The sequence below is a fragment of the Arvicanthis niloticus genome, chromosome 17 (genome assembly GCF_011762505.2).
Source record: "Arvicanthis niloticus isolate mArvNil1 chromosome 17, mArvNil1.pat.X, whole genome shotgun sequence".
Classification (NCBI taxonomy): domain Eukaryota; kingdom Metazoa; phylum Chordata; class Mammalia; order Rodentia; family Muridae; genus Arvicanthis; species Arvicanthis niloticus.
In genome coordinates, this window is record NC_047674.1 from 17675355 (window position 1) to 17693378 (window position 18024).

Sequence of the window (18024 nt, forward strand, 5' to 3'; positions counted from 1 at the left end):
CACAGTTCTATGTAGAGGGGTTTTCCTCCCTGTTTCTGAAATACTAATCACCAACAGAGGGCTAAAAATAAAAAAGGCTTATTAAAATGAACTGGCGATCCAAAGTCTTAGTCAAAGATAAATATATTTTTTCAAAGTATAACTGAATGACTTGAGCATGTGACAAGACACTCAATCCTACTATCACTTGGGAAATGAAAACTGAAATCCTATGAAGACTCCATACAACCTGGCAAAAGCACCACTGTCAAAAGCAAACAAGCAGAAATAACAAGTGTTGGGAAAGACAAAAACACACTCAAACCTCATGCTCTTTAAGTGAGCACGTAAAAAACTTTATAATAGAATTCATGTCTCATGTGGCGAATAGACTTGAAGTCCTCCAAATGTCCACATACAGGTAAATCAAAACGTGCTATCTACATATAACAAATGTATTTAGCCTTGAGAAATTCTGATCATATGCTATTAAAATGACACAAATAAATTTAAGTCAGTCATCAAATGACAAATGCTGTTTGATTAAATGAGGTCCCCGGAGTAGTCAAAATCATAGAGACAGCAAGAAAAATGTGGCCACCTGGGGCCAGGGAAGAAGACAGGGTCACTATTTTGTTGGTTAAGAATGTTCAGTTTGGGAAGATGAGACAATCCTGCACCTGGACGGGGTGTGGCATCAGGAACAGTTAAAACAGAGGATGCCACCGAGTACATTCAAAATTTTACATTGTATGCCATCACAGCATTTTGAAAGCACATTTGACTTTATAAAATAGTAATGCTGTACACCAAAATTACTTCATGTTTTTATCAGTAAGGCTAAAATCTGATTAGGTTATGAGTAAATGATGAAAAATTTAAAAAGACTAATGATTAGCATTTCGGTGGATGCTGATAGAAAACAAGCTCTTTCTGAAGGCGAGTGCATCTTCTAGTCCTGCCAGTACAGCCTTCTCTTCCCGCTCCTCTTACTATGGAAGGCAGCAGCACATCATCCAAGGCCCTCCCTCAACAAGCAGCCGAGTTTCTCCTCCGTACAGAACGCCCAGCGATGTACCTGCTTCCTTCGAGCAAGCTCCTCTTCTTCCCGTCTTTTCCTTTCTTCCTCCTGTTGCCTCCGAAGGATTTCCTCCTGTTGTCTCCGGAGTTCTTCTTGCCTCTTTCGCTCCTCCTCTTCCCTTTTTGCCCTCATTTCTGCCTCTCTTCTCTCCTGTTCTAGCTGGATGATGAAAGAGAATTTTTGTCAGCTTGATAGCAAGCATGGGGTGCCCTGAAGCACTGAGTAACTGCAGAGGTGAGAGGTACCTCTCCCATTCACTTAGTAGCACCAACAGGGCAAGTTAATCACTTTTCTGCTCTTCTAAGCTACATGCGTGCTCCTCCCACTTTGACCACCTCTTCATTTGACATGACATGCCACATCTCTAAGATGTAGAACACAAAGTTGTCAACATGAGAGTAACATCACAAGTGTCCTAAATTGTGTGTCTGATATTTCTTGTCCCTACAAAATACTTCTTACAGGGATCTAACTATGTCTCTAAGATTTCAAAGGCTACCAGCAAGGTTGCTAGGAATGAACACAGGGCTTACTAATCTCACCACTGTCAATTATACTTCAGTTCTTCTCTTTTCTCACCTATATTCTAAGAGTCTTACCCAGTCTTGCTACTCCTAATTCTCTATTGACATTCCTCAGTTCAAATCCTAAAGGGGGGAAGGTACGAGGGAAGACTGGGTGATCTGGCAGCATTCCTTGCCATGAAAATAAATTTTATCATGAAATGTGCAAGGTACTCATGACAGCTCTGCTCATCTTATTCCAAGATTGTACCCTGGTTCCCAGTCAGATGAAATTACTTACCTATTCCCTGAATGTTCTTGAATCTATCTAGCCAGAACTATTTTCTTTAACTGCAATTTTCATATCTTAAAACCCATGCTGGGACATGGTGGCATACACCTATAATCCCAGTACTTGGGAAGCAGAGGCAGTAGATCTACACCTCATGTTTGAGGCCAACTTGGTCTACAGAGCAACTCCCAAGACAGTCAGAGTTGCAATAGTGCGTTCATGTCACAAATAAAACTAAACCCCTACTAATCCTGAAGTACAAATGAATCTAGACTTGCTAACTGTCAAGTGTTTCCACCTCTCTAAGACGGACAGTAGCTCATATACTTCTCAGCACACTGTAAGTGCATTTGCTCCGTATGGACATCCCCTACCCACGACAGGACTACCTGAAAGACCTTATAAGAATTCTTACTCACATGTCCTCAGTTCAAAGAGCTGAGGAATTAGTGGTTCTAAACTCAAAAACTGTAAAGAACTACAGTCTCTTATTTATTTATGGAGACAGCTTTCACCATGGACCTTTCCACACTGCAGGTTCTATGAAGAGAGAAGTACTCACTTGGGATGTAAGATGTATCATGTGTGACTCTACTGGGGTGTGAGAATCAGGAAATCATTAGACTCACACCATGCACTGGTATAGTCACTCTCCTCTGCAAAGTTCTAAACCAAACTTGCCTGTTAGCATCTCCAGAATCTAATGATCATGTTGAATATTTGAGTTTAACACCTGAAGACACTAGAAAATGACTATCAAGAGTCAATGTTGGAATCGAGGTGACAGATTAAGAATCTAATAAACACAGCAGATATTTTCTAAGAGTATTTGTGACAAATAATCATCCCATAAATAATGTAAGTAAAATATACATATGACCATCATCACCAAGTATCTCAATACTAACCAGTTTTAATTGAGGTCTTTAGGTTTTTGTGGGAAAGGACACACACACACACACACACACACACACACACACACACACACACACACACAATACAAATGTACTTATCCCAGCTAAGCAGAGGTAAACTAAAAAGAAAGAACAGGTAGCTAGAGGAAAGAAAAGAAATGAAATAAATGAAGGCTTGCATCCTGTAGCTAGAAGGCAGGCACACAGCAGAAAAGAATAAGTTTCAGACCTTTGCAGCTTTGGCCTTCTCTAGCTGCTGAAGCTGCTCCAGGGAAGGACCTGGTGTTGTGGTATCCAGTGGAAGATCCCATACACTACCACCTTCCCAAACTGCAAGACAAAGACAGGTCCAAGAGTGTAACAGTCACATAACCACAGGCACAATGAAAAGAGCTGCTCCCTGAACCTGAATATGCTCCATCATACACAACTATTTATCTCTGGGAGGAGGATATGGGGCTGTCTTGCTACATAATCCGAAATAGCCTAGAATGTGAGTTCTTCCTGCCTCAGCCTTCCAAATGCTGAGATTAAAAGTATGTGCCACCGTGTGCCCAACAGTTTGGTTTAAAAGAAACTAAGCTGGCAGGTTTTCATCAATACTTGTTAATACACCATGAAGAAAATGTAGTATGAGACATTTACTAAGGAACTAATTTCATCCACTCCTTGTACCACTCCATACAGGTACCTGATACGACTCCATCCAAAATGAACATGATAAAAATGTGACAATACAACAATTCAAGTGCCACCGAGGATTTCTAGTAGCCACACAAAGAGAGAACCAGGTGGCTTCACACTATAAATTCATTATTAAATGTTACTCAATTGTTATCTTATGGTTCTAAGTTACATCTCTTCCGAAAGAGACTGCAGAGGTCTTAAAAATTATCTTTGACCTGCCAAACCTAAAAGACAGCACAGGGCCATATGTAGATGTAAACACAAGGGGTTCCAAGCCAATTATGATGATAAGTTTCTGTAATCCCAGCACTGAAAGTAGAGCTCAAAGGAGGACCTTGAGTTCAAGGCCAACCTTGACTACACATTAGATCAAGGCTACATGAAACCTCTCAAAGGAAAAAAACAAAACAAAACAAAACAAACAAACAACCCACAATAATAAAGGCTTCTGAGTCCACTTTCTTATTGTTAGTTAAATTTGTTGACACTAATTCTCTACTTTCCTTTTTTGTCATACTAGAGATTTAACAGTCTTGCAAATGCTAGATAAGTATTCTACCACTAAACTTACAGTCCCAAATATGACTCTCTTTCTCTGCATACCTACTGGAATCTATTTATGCGAATTAAATACTGTGTACATAAACCAATGGAGTATATACATATAAACTGTTTGAAATACTTAGAGCCCTCAAAACACTGAACACTATTTTAGCATCCTAAGTATAAATGAATACTAAAAAAAGAACGATGTGGGCTGGCACAATGACTCGGTGGGCAAAAGGCCCTTGCCATCAAGCCTCATGACATGTGTGTGACCCCTAGGACTCACAAGGTAGTGGAGAATCAACTCCCACAAACTGTCTTGACCTCCATGAACGTACCATATCACCTATGCCCACATACCAACAAACACACAATAAACAACCACACATGAATAAACAAACAAACAAATAACATATACACAGTATGAAAGTTTTGCTTTAATCTCTTCTTTGGGAAGGTTTCAGAAGGACACTAGGTTCTCTACTGTCATACTCTGTAGGGTCAATTCTAGAACTATGTCACCAACTCTAAAAAACAATCAAATGAACAAACAAAAACTGTCCAAGTTACAGGTCCTAAGAATTTAACAGGCAACTGCTCTCTCTTATAAGCACTATTGGTTATTCAAGCTTTTCACTTTTGTAGATATTATGAAGTAACAACGAATTGTTCCACCAACTACCAAGATTTTTAAAAACCCAATCTTAAGTTTTCTAATTTGATACAAATAAATAAAACAGAACAAGTGAAGGTATTCATTCAAAGTGGGTGTTTCTCACCCTAAAATTTGGCAACACCTGCAAGGTTGGTATTGTTCATCTTTAACTCCAACAGAGAAAATTATCAGTACTTCGGTTTTATTTCCATCCTCACCCGCAGAAAACATCAAAAACAAAAATTCTACATGAATAGAATAGAACCCAACAAGAATAGAAACCCAAGTCAAACAATTTATATGCTAAATACTTCCTACAAAGCCTTTTTTGGATGTATTAAAGATGTAACTTCTTAAGAAAATTCAATAATAATGTATCAATATGTCTAGGACATTTTAAAAAATGTAAACTATAAATGATTATTACATTCTAAATCCATTCAGTTGCAACATAAGCAAATTAACTTTTTACCTGCAGGCTGTGAGGCTGTTGGCTGAAGCTCCCAGATAGAGCCAGTATCTGGCACTGACACAGACCTAGTTACTGAGGGAATGATGTTCTGATCAGACATTCTGCAAAAGGGAAATAAAAAGTCAATGTGTTCCTGTCACTTGGAAAATAAGATACAGAGGGACTCCTAGACTATGGGCAGGTTCCTGGGTTATCTGGCTAAGAACACCAATGCTTTGCTGCTCTTGCCTTGTGCTGTTTTTTTGAGATGGGGTCCTACTATGTAGCCCTGGTGACCTGGAACTCACTGAATAGACCAGGCTGGACTCAAATTCATAGAGATCTACCTGCTTCTACTTTGCTAGTATTAGGCTCTGTTTGAAACTGATGAAAGCTGGGTGTGGTGGTGCAATCCCGGCTTTTGGAAGACAGGAAGATCTCTGAGTTCAAGGTTAGTCTGGTGTACATTGCTATCTTAAAACAACAATGACACCCAAGAATTGCATTTCACTTCTATGTCTGAGGTCTTCCATGTATCAGGTTAATCAAGCCTTCAGTACATCAAGGATCCAGTTTGCTTATCTTTAAAATAGAGACCAAGCCAGGCATGAGAAGCAGAGGCAGGTAGATCTCTTGAGTTTGAGTCTAATCTGATCTACAGAAAGAGTTCCAGAATTGTCAGGGCTACTTAGAGAGACCCTGCCTCAAAAATAAAATAAAATAAAATAAAACAAAACAAAACAAATGGAAACCCTGTCTCAAAAAACCAATAAATAAATAAATAAATAAAGGGAGGGAGGGAAGGAGGGGAGGCGGGAAGGAGGGAGTAAGAAAGGAAGGGAAGGAGGGAGGGAGCTGATAATTAACCTGCTTGCCTGATAGGCCAGGCTAAGACCCACATGAGAAATGTGAAGCACTTTGATTAAGACACAGTACAGCTTTGGAACAGTAACTGCGGATACAGCTTCAGGATGACGATCTGAATTAGCAGATTAAAGAATGTCTCCAAAACTGCTTTGCCCAAAGACTTGCCTTAATGGTTTGGGAATCTCAGTGAACTACCACTCTGTGTGCCTTATCTATTTTTTTTATCAGGTATCATGGGTAAAAGTAAAATTACCCCCACACACGCACATGTGTGCACACAGAATGTGACATAATGGAATAACTACCAACCTCATCTTCAGAGCCTGGAACTGCTGCAGAAGGAGAGCCAGCTGTTGCTGTTGCTGAGATGTCAACGCTGGTTTCTGCTGTTGAGCCAACACCTGTGCATACTGTTGTCTTCAAAAGTTTAAAAAAAAAAAAAAAAAAAGTATAACCTATCTACCCACATGATTGAAAAAATGAAAAACAAAACCCAACTCATCTCCTCCCCCAACCACCACACGCAGAAATAACAATCAAATATATTTTCAAATACTATAAAGTCACAAACATTTTTGATCTGCATCATAGATCCTGAAGGACAGATCCTGAAGGAGATATATATATATATATATATATATATATATATATATATATATATATATATATCTCCATATACATGTGTGTGTGCATATATATAAAACAAATGATATGTGTGATATATGCATACTGCATATCACAGAATGTCAAAAAACTGGCAAACACAAGATTTCCCAGATTGTAAATGACAATAAGCAAATTTCAACACCTATTTCCAAATGAAGAACTCTGCAAAATTAAAACCACTTTTACAAAATTTTCTCAAATTTTCTGTTTCAGCATGGAAATTTTTGGGTAATATTTCCTGCTGGGTCTGAAAGTTCCAAACAGTAAATGTCTTCAGGCTTACAGATGCAACTGCTCAGTTCTTCCCTTGTAATTTAACAGTAGTCTCAGACAATCCATAAACAGGGAAGTCATATGATCCAATAATGTTTTGCTTAAAACAGGCAGCAAGCTACCAACACTAGATAATGCCAATCCATCTACCAGCACAAAGGTTACTTCTTTTCCCCAAGCTTAGTGATCAGGAGACTAAGGATGCAGAACATGAGTTTTAAGGTAGTCAGGGCTATATAGCTAAATCCCACCTCAACACAAAAAAATAAACAAATCAAAGTAATATAATGACCTTAGTGAGTTGGTCATTGTTCTACACCATTCCTAACAAACTCTTTAACTTCTTCCCACCTTCTCCTCTGTGTTTTAATCTGTACCCCTCCCAAAGTATTTAGTCCTTAAAATGATTGTTGGGCTCTTACTTCAGCAATTAAAGACCCTGAAAACCTAATTAGATGTCATTCTCTACAACCTAGCATTTAAAAAGGTGAGCTGCAATGAGATGGACAGTGGCACACATGTCACTAGTCGGCTACTCGAGTATCACAGAAGCCTTGAGCTCTCACTCTAACAGGTGAGACTTGGAGCAGATTCTAGGTCAGGCTCCTTTGGTGCTGCAGTGCATCCTACTGCATCACTGCTCTTACTGGATTAAGAACTGCTGGTACTGGAGATGCTGTAACTGGTATAAGGCAGTGAGCTCCTGCTGTCTGCTCAGGCGTTCCTGGTCCAATTCTCCCTGAGAGAAAAGAGGTACAGGAAGAGACACGATGAAATAAACAGCAATGAGCCTAAGTGGCAACGAGTACACACCTACACATATGCATGTGAGTACACAACACACCCAAGACCTTTGCTTCCTACTCCAAACTTGTGCCTTTCAAACCCTTAACTAAATCCCCGTCATCTTTAAAAACTAAACAATGCCACCTAGTGGAATAAGGTGATGTTACCAACATAAGTCACAAAGGGTCCTTACTCAGCACTGTCCTCCACTACTAACTTCAAACTGAAAGCTGAACAGTGATCTACAGAGCTGTTACTGTAACTGAGAAATTACCCAGCACTCTAAATCTTGGTGGCTTGTTTTAAAGATCACATAGAAATCACAGAAACAGAACAGTCTGAGAAGGAGTAAAATGACCTAACAGCTGATGGGATGAGAACTCCTCCCTTAAATTAGGTATTTCAAATACTAGTAACACATTGGAAGGTAGAAACACAGGCTAATTATATGTTCTTCGTATTTCAAAATAATTCAAGTAAGATAGCTGAAATTTTAGTTTTGTAAAGTTAAAATAGAGACAAAAAATAAAAGGTTTATAATAATAAAAATAAAAACCTATGATAATAGACTAACCCTGGGCAAACCATGTAAGAATTTGAATCTTTCTTACTTACTGATTATAGCCTGGAATAAGGCATCTGACATACAATGGGTTAGGGAAAGAAGAATCCTAAATTCAGAGATATCAGGAGTAAGGTCTAGTCAACACTTCACATAAACACCTGAGTTTTAAGAGTATTGTTCATAAAGTCAGTTCTCTGATCAGTGCTTTGAGGAAGGAGGTAGCAGCTAACAAGGAAGCTGAGCTACCCAAACGTTTCCCCTTGAAGGGTACAGACTGAGGTTTAAGTACAGCCTCAACTGAAGAGGTGCAGACTGTGACTGGAGAAGACAAGGGGTGAGAGCATACCAAGAGCCACGTGAGCAGCTTTCAGCTCCTAATACATCAAAGTCACATATCAACTTTAAGACAGGAAACAAGGCTCAAATTTGTCAGATAAATTGAATCTATGAGTAGTGACACACTGTAATTGTTCTTGGGATTGAAAATAAACAATTCTCAAAAATAATGTATGAATCATGGAAGAGAAAGCATAATGGCCAGCAAGCCAGAGAGCATCATCCTTTAATGACAGAGGATGTATCACATTCACAATCACTTATCAAAAAATTACTGTGAAAAATATGACTGTTAGCCTCAGTATAGTGTGTGAGTCAACAATAGGCTACTGCAAAGATCCAGCATTCATAGTACATTAAATATGATCAACTTTATCAATGGACAACTACTACTTGCTCCAATTTAGTAAAGACACAGAAGGCTAGACAGATACACACCTGGCAACGTCCACTAGCAACTCAACTGAAGGTTGGCCTCAAGAGAAAATATTTCCCAGCTAAAGGTTTAGGACTTCAAAATATCCTAATACAGTAGTGGCACTTACATTTGGATAAACCTCAAATTTAAGAAATTTTATGAGCCAGAAAATAAGAAGGAAATAGAGGTGAGAGGAAAAATGCATGTTCTAAGTAAAAATAATAAGGAATTTTCAAGAGGCCAACCATGTTGAAACATAGCAGATAAAAGCTTTGACATGAGATTTGAAAGGCAAAGAGTCAGACCATGAAGGACCTACAGGTTAGGTCAGGATAAAATATTGGTCTCATTCTTTACTGGTTAGAAAACTTCCAATAGATTTTATACAGTATGCATAGATAAACACACAGTAAGTTTTAAAGGGGTCACTATTGTTCAGGATACAATTCACCCATTCAAAACCATCCATTATCATTTCAGTTTCCTTCTAGGAAACTATGGTAGTTCATGCCTATAATCCAAGCAACTCAGTAGGAGTGAGAGAACCACCACAAATTTGAGGTCAACCTGGTCTGCAGAGCAAGTTCCAGGCCAGCAGTAAAACTGCAAAACCTTGTATCAAAGAAAGAAAAGAGAAAGAGAAACTACCATTCTTCCCTTCTTCACTGCAACCCCGGTTGTCCTTCAAAGAGAAACAAGTACTCCTGTATCTACTGTGAATCCCAGGCCAGTTGGGAAGATACTCACCATATGAGGAGGGGGAGCTGGGCCTGGAGAGAAAGGAACCCTTCCCCACATTTTCATGATATCACCAAGGGGCTGGAAGCTTTCATCACATGCTCTCTTCACCAGCAAAGACATAGTAAAATAGCCCGCCTGAAACCATTCAGCCATCTCCTGATTGTTAAAGGGACCTAAACACAGGGGGAGTGAGAATGTTGTCAGGTTCAAAAATAAACATATTCCCTGAGTCTCATGTTCATTCAAATTTTTATAGAATACCAGCCTACCTCAAAGACTGACAAATAGGATTTTTTTTTTATTAGATACAAAAAGAATTAAGTTTTGAAATGTACGATGTACAGAGCTGAGAACTGAAGCCGGACATTGCTCATTCTCAGCAAGTACCCTGCTGCTGAGTCTCATCCCTGAGCAAGCTCCAGTCTGACATGTCTCATTGTCACCAATGCTTTAATAACTGTATGCAGCACAACTGTCTCACCCTCTGCCGTCAGGAGGGTAAAATACACCGAAGAGCTGTGGAGCACGTGCTGGATCTGATCACCACAAATGCTCAGGGCTACAAACACAGTCCAATTTTTGTTGTTCTGCTGGAGACTAGTGATTTTTAAAAAGCAATAACCAACTGAACTAAGGCAAACTACAATGCATATACCCAACTAGATTAAATCTGGCCTTGAGAAAAAATAGCATTCTTTAGTCGAGTACTTTAACAAAACATATAGAAAAGGCACTAAAAAATGTTTTTAGACGTGAATGGGTGTTTTGCCTATACAAATGGCTCTGTAGCACCTGTGTGCCTGCTGCCACAGAGGCCAGAGGTGGTGTGTGAGTCCCAGAACCTGAGCTATAGATGATTCTGACTCACTATGTGGACGCTGGGAGCCAGCCTGGGTCCTCTGGAAGAGCAGCACTTTTAATTGTTGAGTCATTTATCCAGTAATCCCATTTTTGTTTTTTTTTCTCTTTTCTTTTGGTGTTTTTAGACAGGGTTTCTCTATGTAATAGCCCTGGCTGTACTGGACTCATTTTACAGACCAGGCTGGTCTCAAATTCACAGAGATCTACCAGCGTCTGCCCTCTGCCTCCCAAGTGCTGGGATTAAAGGTATGCACCACCACTACTGATCCCCTCCAAATTTTTAACTAAAATCAAATACCACATCACCAAAGAATATGTGTGTGTGTGCTGACACACACATATGCACACAGGCACATGTATGCACACACACAATTTTCAACTTAGGAAAATTCATCAGTAAGTTGACTATATGGTGCATGCCTCAGTACTTAGTGGGGGAAAATTTACCAACATTTTTTATGTATATTATATATGACATATGATTATTATTTCAGTTGGTACAGAAATATTTAACAACACCCTTTTATACTAAGGATGGGGACTCTTACTTTGGCAGCATATATACTAAAAAAAAAAAAAAAAAAAAAAAAAACCCTGAAACAATACAAAGAAGAAGAGCATGGTCCCTATGCAAAGATAACACCCAAATTTGTGAAGCATTTTAAATATCATATATGCCAATGAATTAAACTAAAAACACCAAGAAGTAAAAAAGATGAAAGACGAGGAGGAGTCAGTAAAAATGCTTACCACTAGGCCTGACAACTTGAGGAAGATCTCTGGGAACTACACAGTGGAGAGAATCAACACTTGCAAGTTGCCCTCTGACTTCCACACCATGTGTGTGTGTCCACCCATCACCACCCATCACCACACACACACACACACACACACACACACACACACACACACATAGTTCAGAGTTAAACACTTATTGCTCTGGCAAAAGATGCAGGTTTGGGTTCTAGTATCATATGGCAACTTACAAATACCTGATATACATGTACATATATCCCCCCAACTAACACTTAAAAATTATGAAAAAAAATGTAAACATGTAAGAAGACAAAGATCTTAGGCAAGCAAGACAGCTCACTAAGTATGAGCACTTAAACCTAGTGACCTGCGTTCCACCTTGGAACTCAAGAAAAGGTGGAAATACAGAACCAACTCCATAGAATTGTCCTTCACACAACATGGCTTCACACAACATGCAAATACATAGTGATAATGAATAGTAATCTTTAAAAACAAGAAAAGGATCTACCACCAGATACACACAAACATAATAATTTTGTCTGTTGGCTTTATTGTTTCTAGCTACTTCAGCAGACTGGAACAGGGGCCTTCAGCTCAGAAGTGTGAAATCAGCGTTAAGTAATATAAGACATCATCTCAAAAAGGGGAATGGAGGCTGAGAAAGGGAAAACTCCACTAGACATAAACACAGGTAAAGATGCTCAACACAGAAATCAGAACTACAGATACCACAACAATCCAGGTTTGGGAGAAGACATCCAAAATCCTACCACCCTTAAGGCTAAATCAGGAGAATTAAGATTTGGAGGTCACCATGGGTTAAATCCCCCCCCCCAAAAAAAACCTGCCAAAATACAATGGGATATCCCAATAACTACAAAATAAAGAACAAAAGCAAGCAAGAATGTAATCAAATTAGAATCCTGTGTATCTTTGGCAAGAACATAAAACAGCACAGCAGCTATAGAAACACAAAGAGTTTCCATATAATATAGAAGCAGGTATGGTAGAGCATGTCTGTTGCAAGATATTTGATCACACTATGAACCCCAAGACTGTGTTATTTACTAAAAAACTGTTTCTAGTTGTGGTGTGGGTCATCTCTTAGATTCCACTTTTAATCCCTTTGGCTGGAATATACCTTAGTATACACACCTTTAAACCCAAACAATGAAGGTAAAAATAGTTTGTAGAAAGAAACACCCATGTTTGAAAGTGGTATGTGTCTGAGTGGCAGACAAAGTGATTTGACAGAATAGGATATGCCCAACTCTCATGAGAAGAGAAAGGAAGAAGAGGCTATTCAAGAGCAGTGCAGAAAGGAAAAAAGAGGAGGGAGAAAGAGGCACTTTTACTGGGAGTTTTACAGAGACAGGTTAGAGAGAACAAGCCAGAGAGTGAAAAGGAGCCAGCCAGAAGATTAGCACAGATTGCCAAGGTTTGAGGCCAAGCGGAGCAATTCAGTAAGAAAGTGAGAGAAGCTAAATTGAATCTGTTAGAGTGGAGAGGAGTTTGAGCCAGATCAGCTGAGTTGAGTCTGCTAACTAGAGCTCAGAAAGAACTACAGAGAGATGGACTTATTCAGTAGTTTTAGAGACTGAGAACATTCTAGGCCTAGATTAGATTTGTACAGAGGCTACAGCTTCCAGGACTAGGCCTAGGTTAGCAGACATAGGCAAGTAAGCCTCAGAGATGACAAATCAGGAGACTAAAAGACACATATATCAATAGTGCTAGCATTCAGGAGGCTGAGAGACAAGAGACTGACTGCTCACAAGTTTAAAATGGGTCTGAGCTACACATGGAGATCTTGAACCATTGAATCATTCATTATACACTTGTTAGAATGATTTAAAAAAAAAAAAAAGAAAGAAAGAAACACAAAACCTATCATCATCAAATTCTGGTAAAGATACAGAGAAGTAATAACCTGCACATCGTCAGAGGGCATACAGAATGGTTCAGACACTCTGGAAAACAGTTTAAAAACTAAAGATGCAACTGCCACTTGACCTAATGCTCCTGGGCTTGTGCTCCTTGACCTTGTGCTCCTGGGCTTTATACTGAATGACATACTTTCACATACTGTCCATAAATGTTTACAGCAGTTTTATTTGTAGCACCCAAAAAACTTGAAGCACTCAACTATCCTTCATCAGATAAATGGTTAAACATGCTACAATACACCAACATCGGTGCGACTCAGTGCAAGGAAAGAAAGTAATGACACGTGAAGCCACCTGGATGAATCTCAGATACTATACCAAGTGGACAGAGCCACCCCCACCAAACACTTTATGCTGTGTGAGTTTATTTATATAACATTCCTAAAATGGTAAAATACAAAAGTTAACAGATTGGTGTTTACCTAACCCTAACCCTATTTACTACAGATTAACAGCGAAGTGTGGAAAGAAAATGCACGTTGCTATAAAATGGCAACAGTGCTGATAAAATGCAAAGACTTGAATTAACATTGCACTCGGATATCAATAATGAACGTCTCTAAGACCAGGCAGTGGTGCGGTAACTCCTGCAAAGTAGAGCAAGGCAGTAAGTGAACAGGAAGTGGGAGATGCTAACATGCTGGTGTCCTCACAAGATATATCCACTAAGTGTTGTGCTAAAACTGACACTAATATAAATTGACACAAATGCTTCACAATGTTCTCTCCTCTAATCTAGTTTATTCAAATCTTTTAAAGGATGCATCTGTAATGCTATAGTCTTTTCTTAGTCATTTCAGTAATTCTTTGTTGTTTATAGCAAGCTCACTTCAGCAAATCCTGCCAGGCTCTCTTAACACTTGCTGCCAGTATCTTTTGTTGGTCTGGATGTTGAAGCACAGAGATGGTGAGTGATGTGCCAGCTCTTACCTAGCTGGGATGGGTAGAGCTCAGGGAGTGCACAAAGCACTCTGCTGACCTCATGCCATTTTAGCCATCACTTTCTACCTGTGTTTCTTTTCCTATGTTTTCTTCTTTGTACTTATAGAGCAAGTCCGTTGACTTTGTTTTCCATTATGCAGACTGACACTAAACAAACCCTTCTTAGGAGGCTCTGGAAGGAACAGCGATACCTCAGTATTTCATGTACAAACAGGCCACTGACCTTGGATCTCCCCCTGAGGGTCTTTGTAATACCACTTCTGCATTGCTTCATGCATCAGTGGGACTGACACCCCTTTAGCGCGGTGCTCTTGCAGTTTGGATGTCAATCTTTCGTCATCTAGTGCACTGTCTTGGAGATAAGCCACCATCTTCTCTGCTTGCTAGTAACAGAAGATAAAAGGATAACAGGAAACAAATACTCCTGGAATGACTATTAGAAGGCTAATAATAATAATGATCACCATTTTTTGACTACTTGATTTATGAAAGAAACACAACTGTTAACAACCTGATCCCTTTTTATGGGAGAAAAAAATTAAGAATCAAAGACCCAAAGTAAACCAACTATATTGAAATACAAACTGGTACAGATCAAGCCCAGGCTTCAAATAAGGGTTTTAAAATATGATGTTGGCCCATTCTAGACAGCTTTCACAAACCCGAAGTTTGCGCAGAGGTGTTAATAGAACAAAGACTATTAACACAGTTGCAAATACGTTATTCCACAAGTGTCACTGACACATTACTAACCTTCCCTTTTATGTTTCCCAGCTCTAACCATGTCACCCCAAGGAAAGAGAAATTCTTCTTTAGAGAACCAACCCATCATTTACATGTGAAGTTACACACAATTTTAGGGAAATACAGACATGAGTAAGAATGTTAACATCCTGAAGCTTTTAACCATCTTCCCTCGTGTACTTCAAGTAAAAAGCACAGAAGACACAGGGATCATCCACAGCTGCTTGTGTTCACCATTTTTAGCATTCCATTAATATCCAAAAAGAAAAGAAAGGAAAACAGCTGAGGGCAATCTCAGAAGAGCAAAAAATAACCTGACATAATGACTACTACATAGCAGAAACTTAAAAGCATGAAATGATCTGAAAGACAATTACTCACACAAACATTAATAACCAAACAATTTTTCCAGTACTTAAAATCTAGTGCATAAAATTTCTGTACTGGGTTATTCATGTAAGGGCTTGACAGGAGCTGTAAGAGTAACATGATTCTACCTGTTCCAAGTGTTTGAGGCCCTCTTCATCATCTGGCTCTGTGGAAACACTGCTCATACCAGGAGCTTCAACAGCTGCTGTCTCAACTGGCCGTGAGGCAGAACTAGGAGTAGGAACAGGAGGTGGCAGGATGAGGTGAGGAGAGGCTGTGTCTGGAGGAAGCTGTGTGGAGGGGTGCTGGGAGGGAGGCACCGTTTCTAAAGGGAAAGAATGTAGAGTAATCAAAGTTCTTAGAAATCTGGAGACTTCTCAAGGTTAACTCTAAATTATTAAATTGCGCAGTCTGCTGTGGAGGCCCGACAAAGATATTAATCCAGAAGCTACTTTCTATGGAGAAATGTAGTCTTTCTCCCTAGAAGGATAGAAAAGCTTCTAAGTTCCTAAAGAGTCTGTCTACCTAAGTCACCACATCATCTACCCAACAGTTAGTAGCAGCAGTCTAAGTCTTTTTTTTTTTTTTAAGTACAGAGTTTGTTTAGGGCATGGGAAGGAGAGTTGAGGGAGGGGGTGGGGGGGGGAGAGGGAAAGAGGGAGGGAGGGGTGGAATAGAGACTGGCCATGAGCATGTGGAGAGAAGGGGGGAAGGGGGCTGGGGAGAGAAGGGGAAGAAGGCAGGCAATAGGAAGAGCTAATTCATTCTTTATAATTCTTCTAAATATTAAAAAACATTAAGATACTGAAAGCTTGTCAAAGATGTGTTGTCTCATCAAAACATTTATGGAAAACACTGGATAATCTTAAGTATCTATTTCAAATGCTAATATAGTACATGTTTTAATTTGAAGAGTCTCAACAGTGCAGGGTATTTTTAAGACTAGAAACTGTAAAAATAGCTTCTACCTTGATTCCTTTTTTGGTTTGTTTGGTGGGTTTTGTTTTTGCAACTCTGAAGACCAGGTTGGACCCAAACTCAGAGATCCACCTGTGTCTGCCTTCCAGTGCTGAGCTTAAAGGCGTGAGCCACCATGACCTGGCTTAAACATATTTTTAATTAATTTTTCTTTTTTTAAATTTTATGTGCATTGGTGTTTTGCCTGCATTCATGTCTGTGTGAGTGTTAAATCCCCTGGAACTAGAATTATGGACAGTTGTGAGCTGCCATGAGAGTGCTGGGAATTGAATCCAGGTCCTCTCTGGAAGAGCAACCAGTGCTTAAACTACTGAGCTATTGCTCTGCCCTCAACTTGGTTCCTAGTTCTAACCTCTCAGTATGTAGGCTCCTAAAGTAAGTGTGGAAAACCATGTAACTAAATCAAATTGCAGTTTCTCCTTTAAAACCTCAACTGTTCAATCTTAACAAGCCACTTCAAATGTTTGCTCCTCTTCAAGCACTGCATAGCTTTCCTAAAGTTCAGTCTATACATGCTGCCTGTGTCACCACCACCTGCCAGCCCACCATATGGACAGGACCTCTCAAAGATACACAGTGACACAAAACTGCCAGGTACAATGACTGCCCCTTGCCATCCCCCTGCCGACCTCCAGAGCAGCCTGAATGCTCTCCTCCTTGCACTCTACTCTTACAGGCTCTGCTCTGGGCTCTCAAGGGGATTCTCTGGTATCCACTCCTGAACTAGAACTTTCCCAAGGTTCTCTTTCTTTTCCTCATCCCTACCAATTGTATGGCTTTGTTACTGTGCTCTTCATTTTGTTTTTGAGGCAGTCTTACTCCTTAACCCATGGTGTCCTCTAACTCTCAATCCTCCTGCCTCCACTTCCCAATTGCTAGGGTTACAGGCCTGTGCTACCACAAAAGACACAGCTCATTGGGTTTATTATCTCCCTGGCCCTAGACTACTCCCATCCAGCCAGAGTCCCCTCACAACTTTTTTTCTAGTCAACTCTCGCTTCTCTTCATGTTCCATAGCCAACGTTCAAAACTGAATTTAATCATTCCTTGTCCGATGGACTCTTCAACTTCCACTCGTTCTGAGGACCTAATCTTCTGAACTACTTAAACTATCTATCTCCACCTCTTTTCCACCCCAATGTAACTAATGTCTGACAATTTCTAACTAAAATCTCATCTGCCACTACTCCATTTTACATGGGCATTGCCTGCCTCATTGTGTCTACTCAGAAGTTCAGCAGGACACATGTGTCATACCATACATAAGCTATCAAATCTAAGTCCCAACCATATTTTCTATCAACCTGCTTAGCACAAATAGTACCTATTTTTTATAAGGGTTTAGAGGTTGCCTGAGGGACAGCAAGATGGCTTAGTGTTTTGGGGGTGCTGGCTAAATAAACCTAACGGTCTAAGCTCAACTTCAGGAACCTATACGGTAGAATATGAAGAGTGATTTTTGGAAGCTTGCCTATAATTTCTATTTGTAGGTACATATGCGTTTGTAAACACATACGGGAGCGGGGAGGGTAGATGTTAAAAAAAATTCAAGGCAGCAGCAGCGGCAGCAGCTGCTTATCCTGATTTAAGTCTATGACTTAAATCAGACTGGTTTTCTCACTCCACTTTCATTGTTTGCTGGTATTACAACATTCTCTCAATGGA

The 18024-nt window shown here is 39.7% G+C and overlaps 1 protein-coding gene and 1 pseudogene across 4 annotated transcripts in view; one reads left to right on the forward strand and one right to left on the reverse strand.

The window, feature by feature from the left end:
• The window catches only part of Gigyf2 (GRB10 interacting GYF protein 2), a 125061-nt gene that overhangs the window by 21496 nt on the left and 85541 nt on the right, over window positions 1-18024 (reverse strand). For all 4 annotated transcript variants that reach the window (XM_034521652.2, XM_034521653.2, XM_034521651.2 and 1 more), the window contains 8 exons: window positions 15510-15706; window positions 14492-14651; window positions 9767-9933; window positions 7562-7653; window positions 6285-6392; window positions 5130-5230; window positions 2999-3099; window positions 1058-1219 (listed from right to left, as the gene is read on the reverse strand). In XM_034521652.2, coding sequence (XP_034377543.1) covers window positions 1058-1219; window positions 2999-3099; window positions 5130-5230; window positions 6285-6392; window positions 7562-7653; window positions 9767-9933; window positions 14492-14651; window positions 15510-15706 — 1088 coding nt within the window. The remainder of the gene's footprint in view (window positions 1-1057; window positions 1220-2998; window positions 3100-5129; window positions 5231-6284; window positions 6393-7561; window positions 7654-9766; window positions 9934-14491; window positions 14652-15509; window positions 15707-18024) is intronic.
• On the forward strand, window positions 11209-11292 carry LOC117722818 (U6 spliceosomal RNA; annotated as a pseudogene).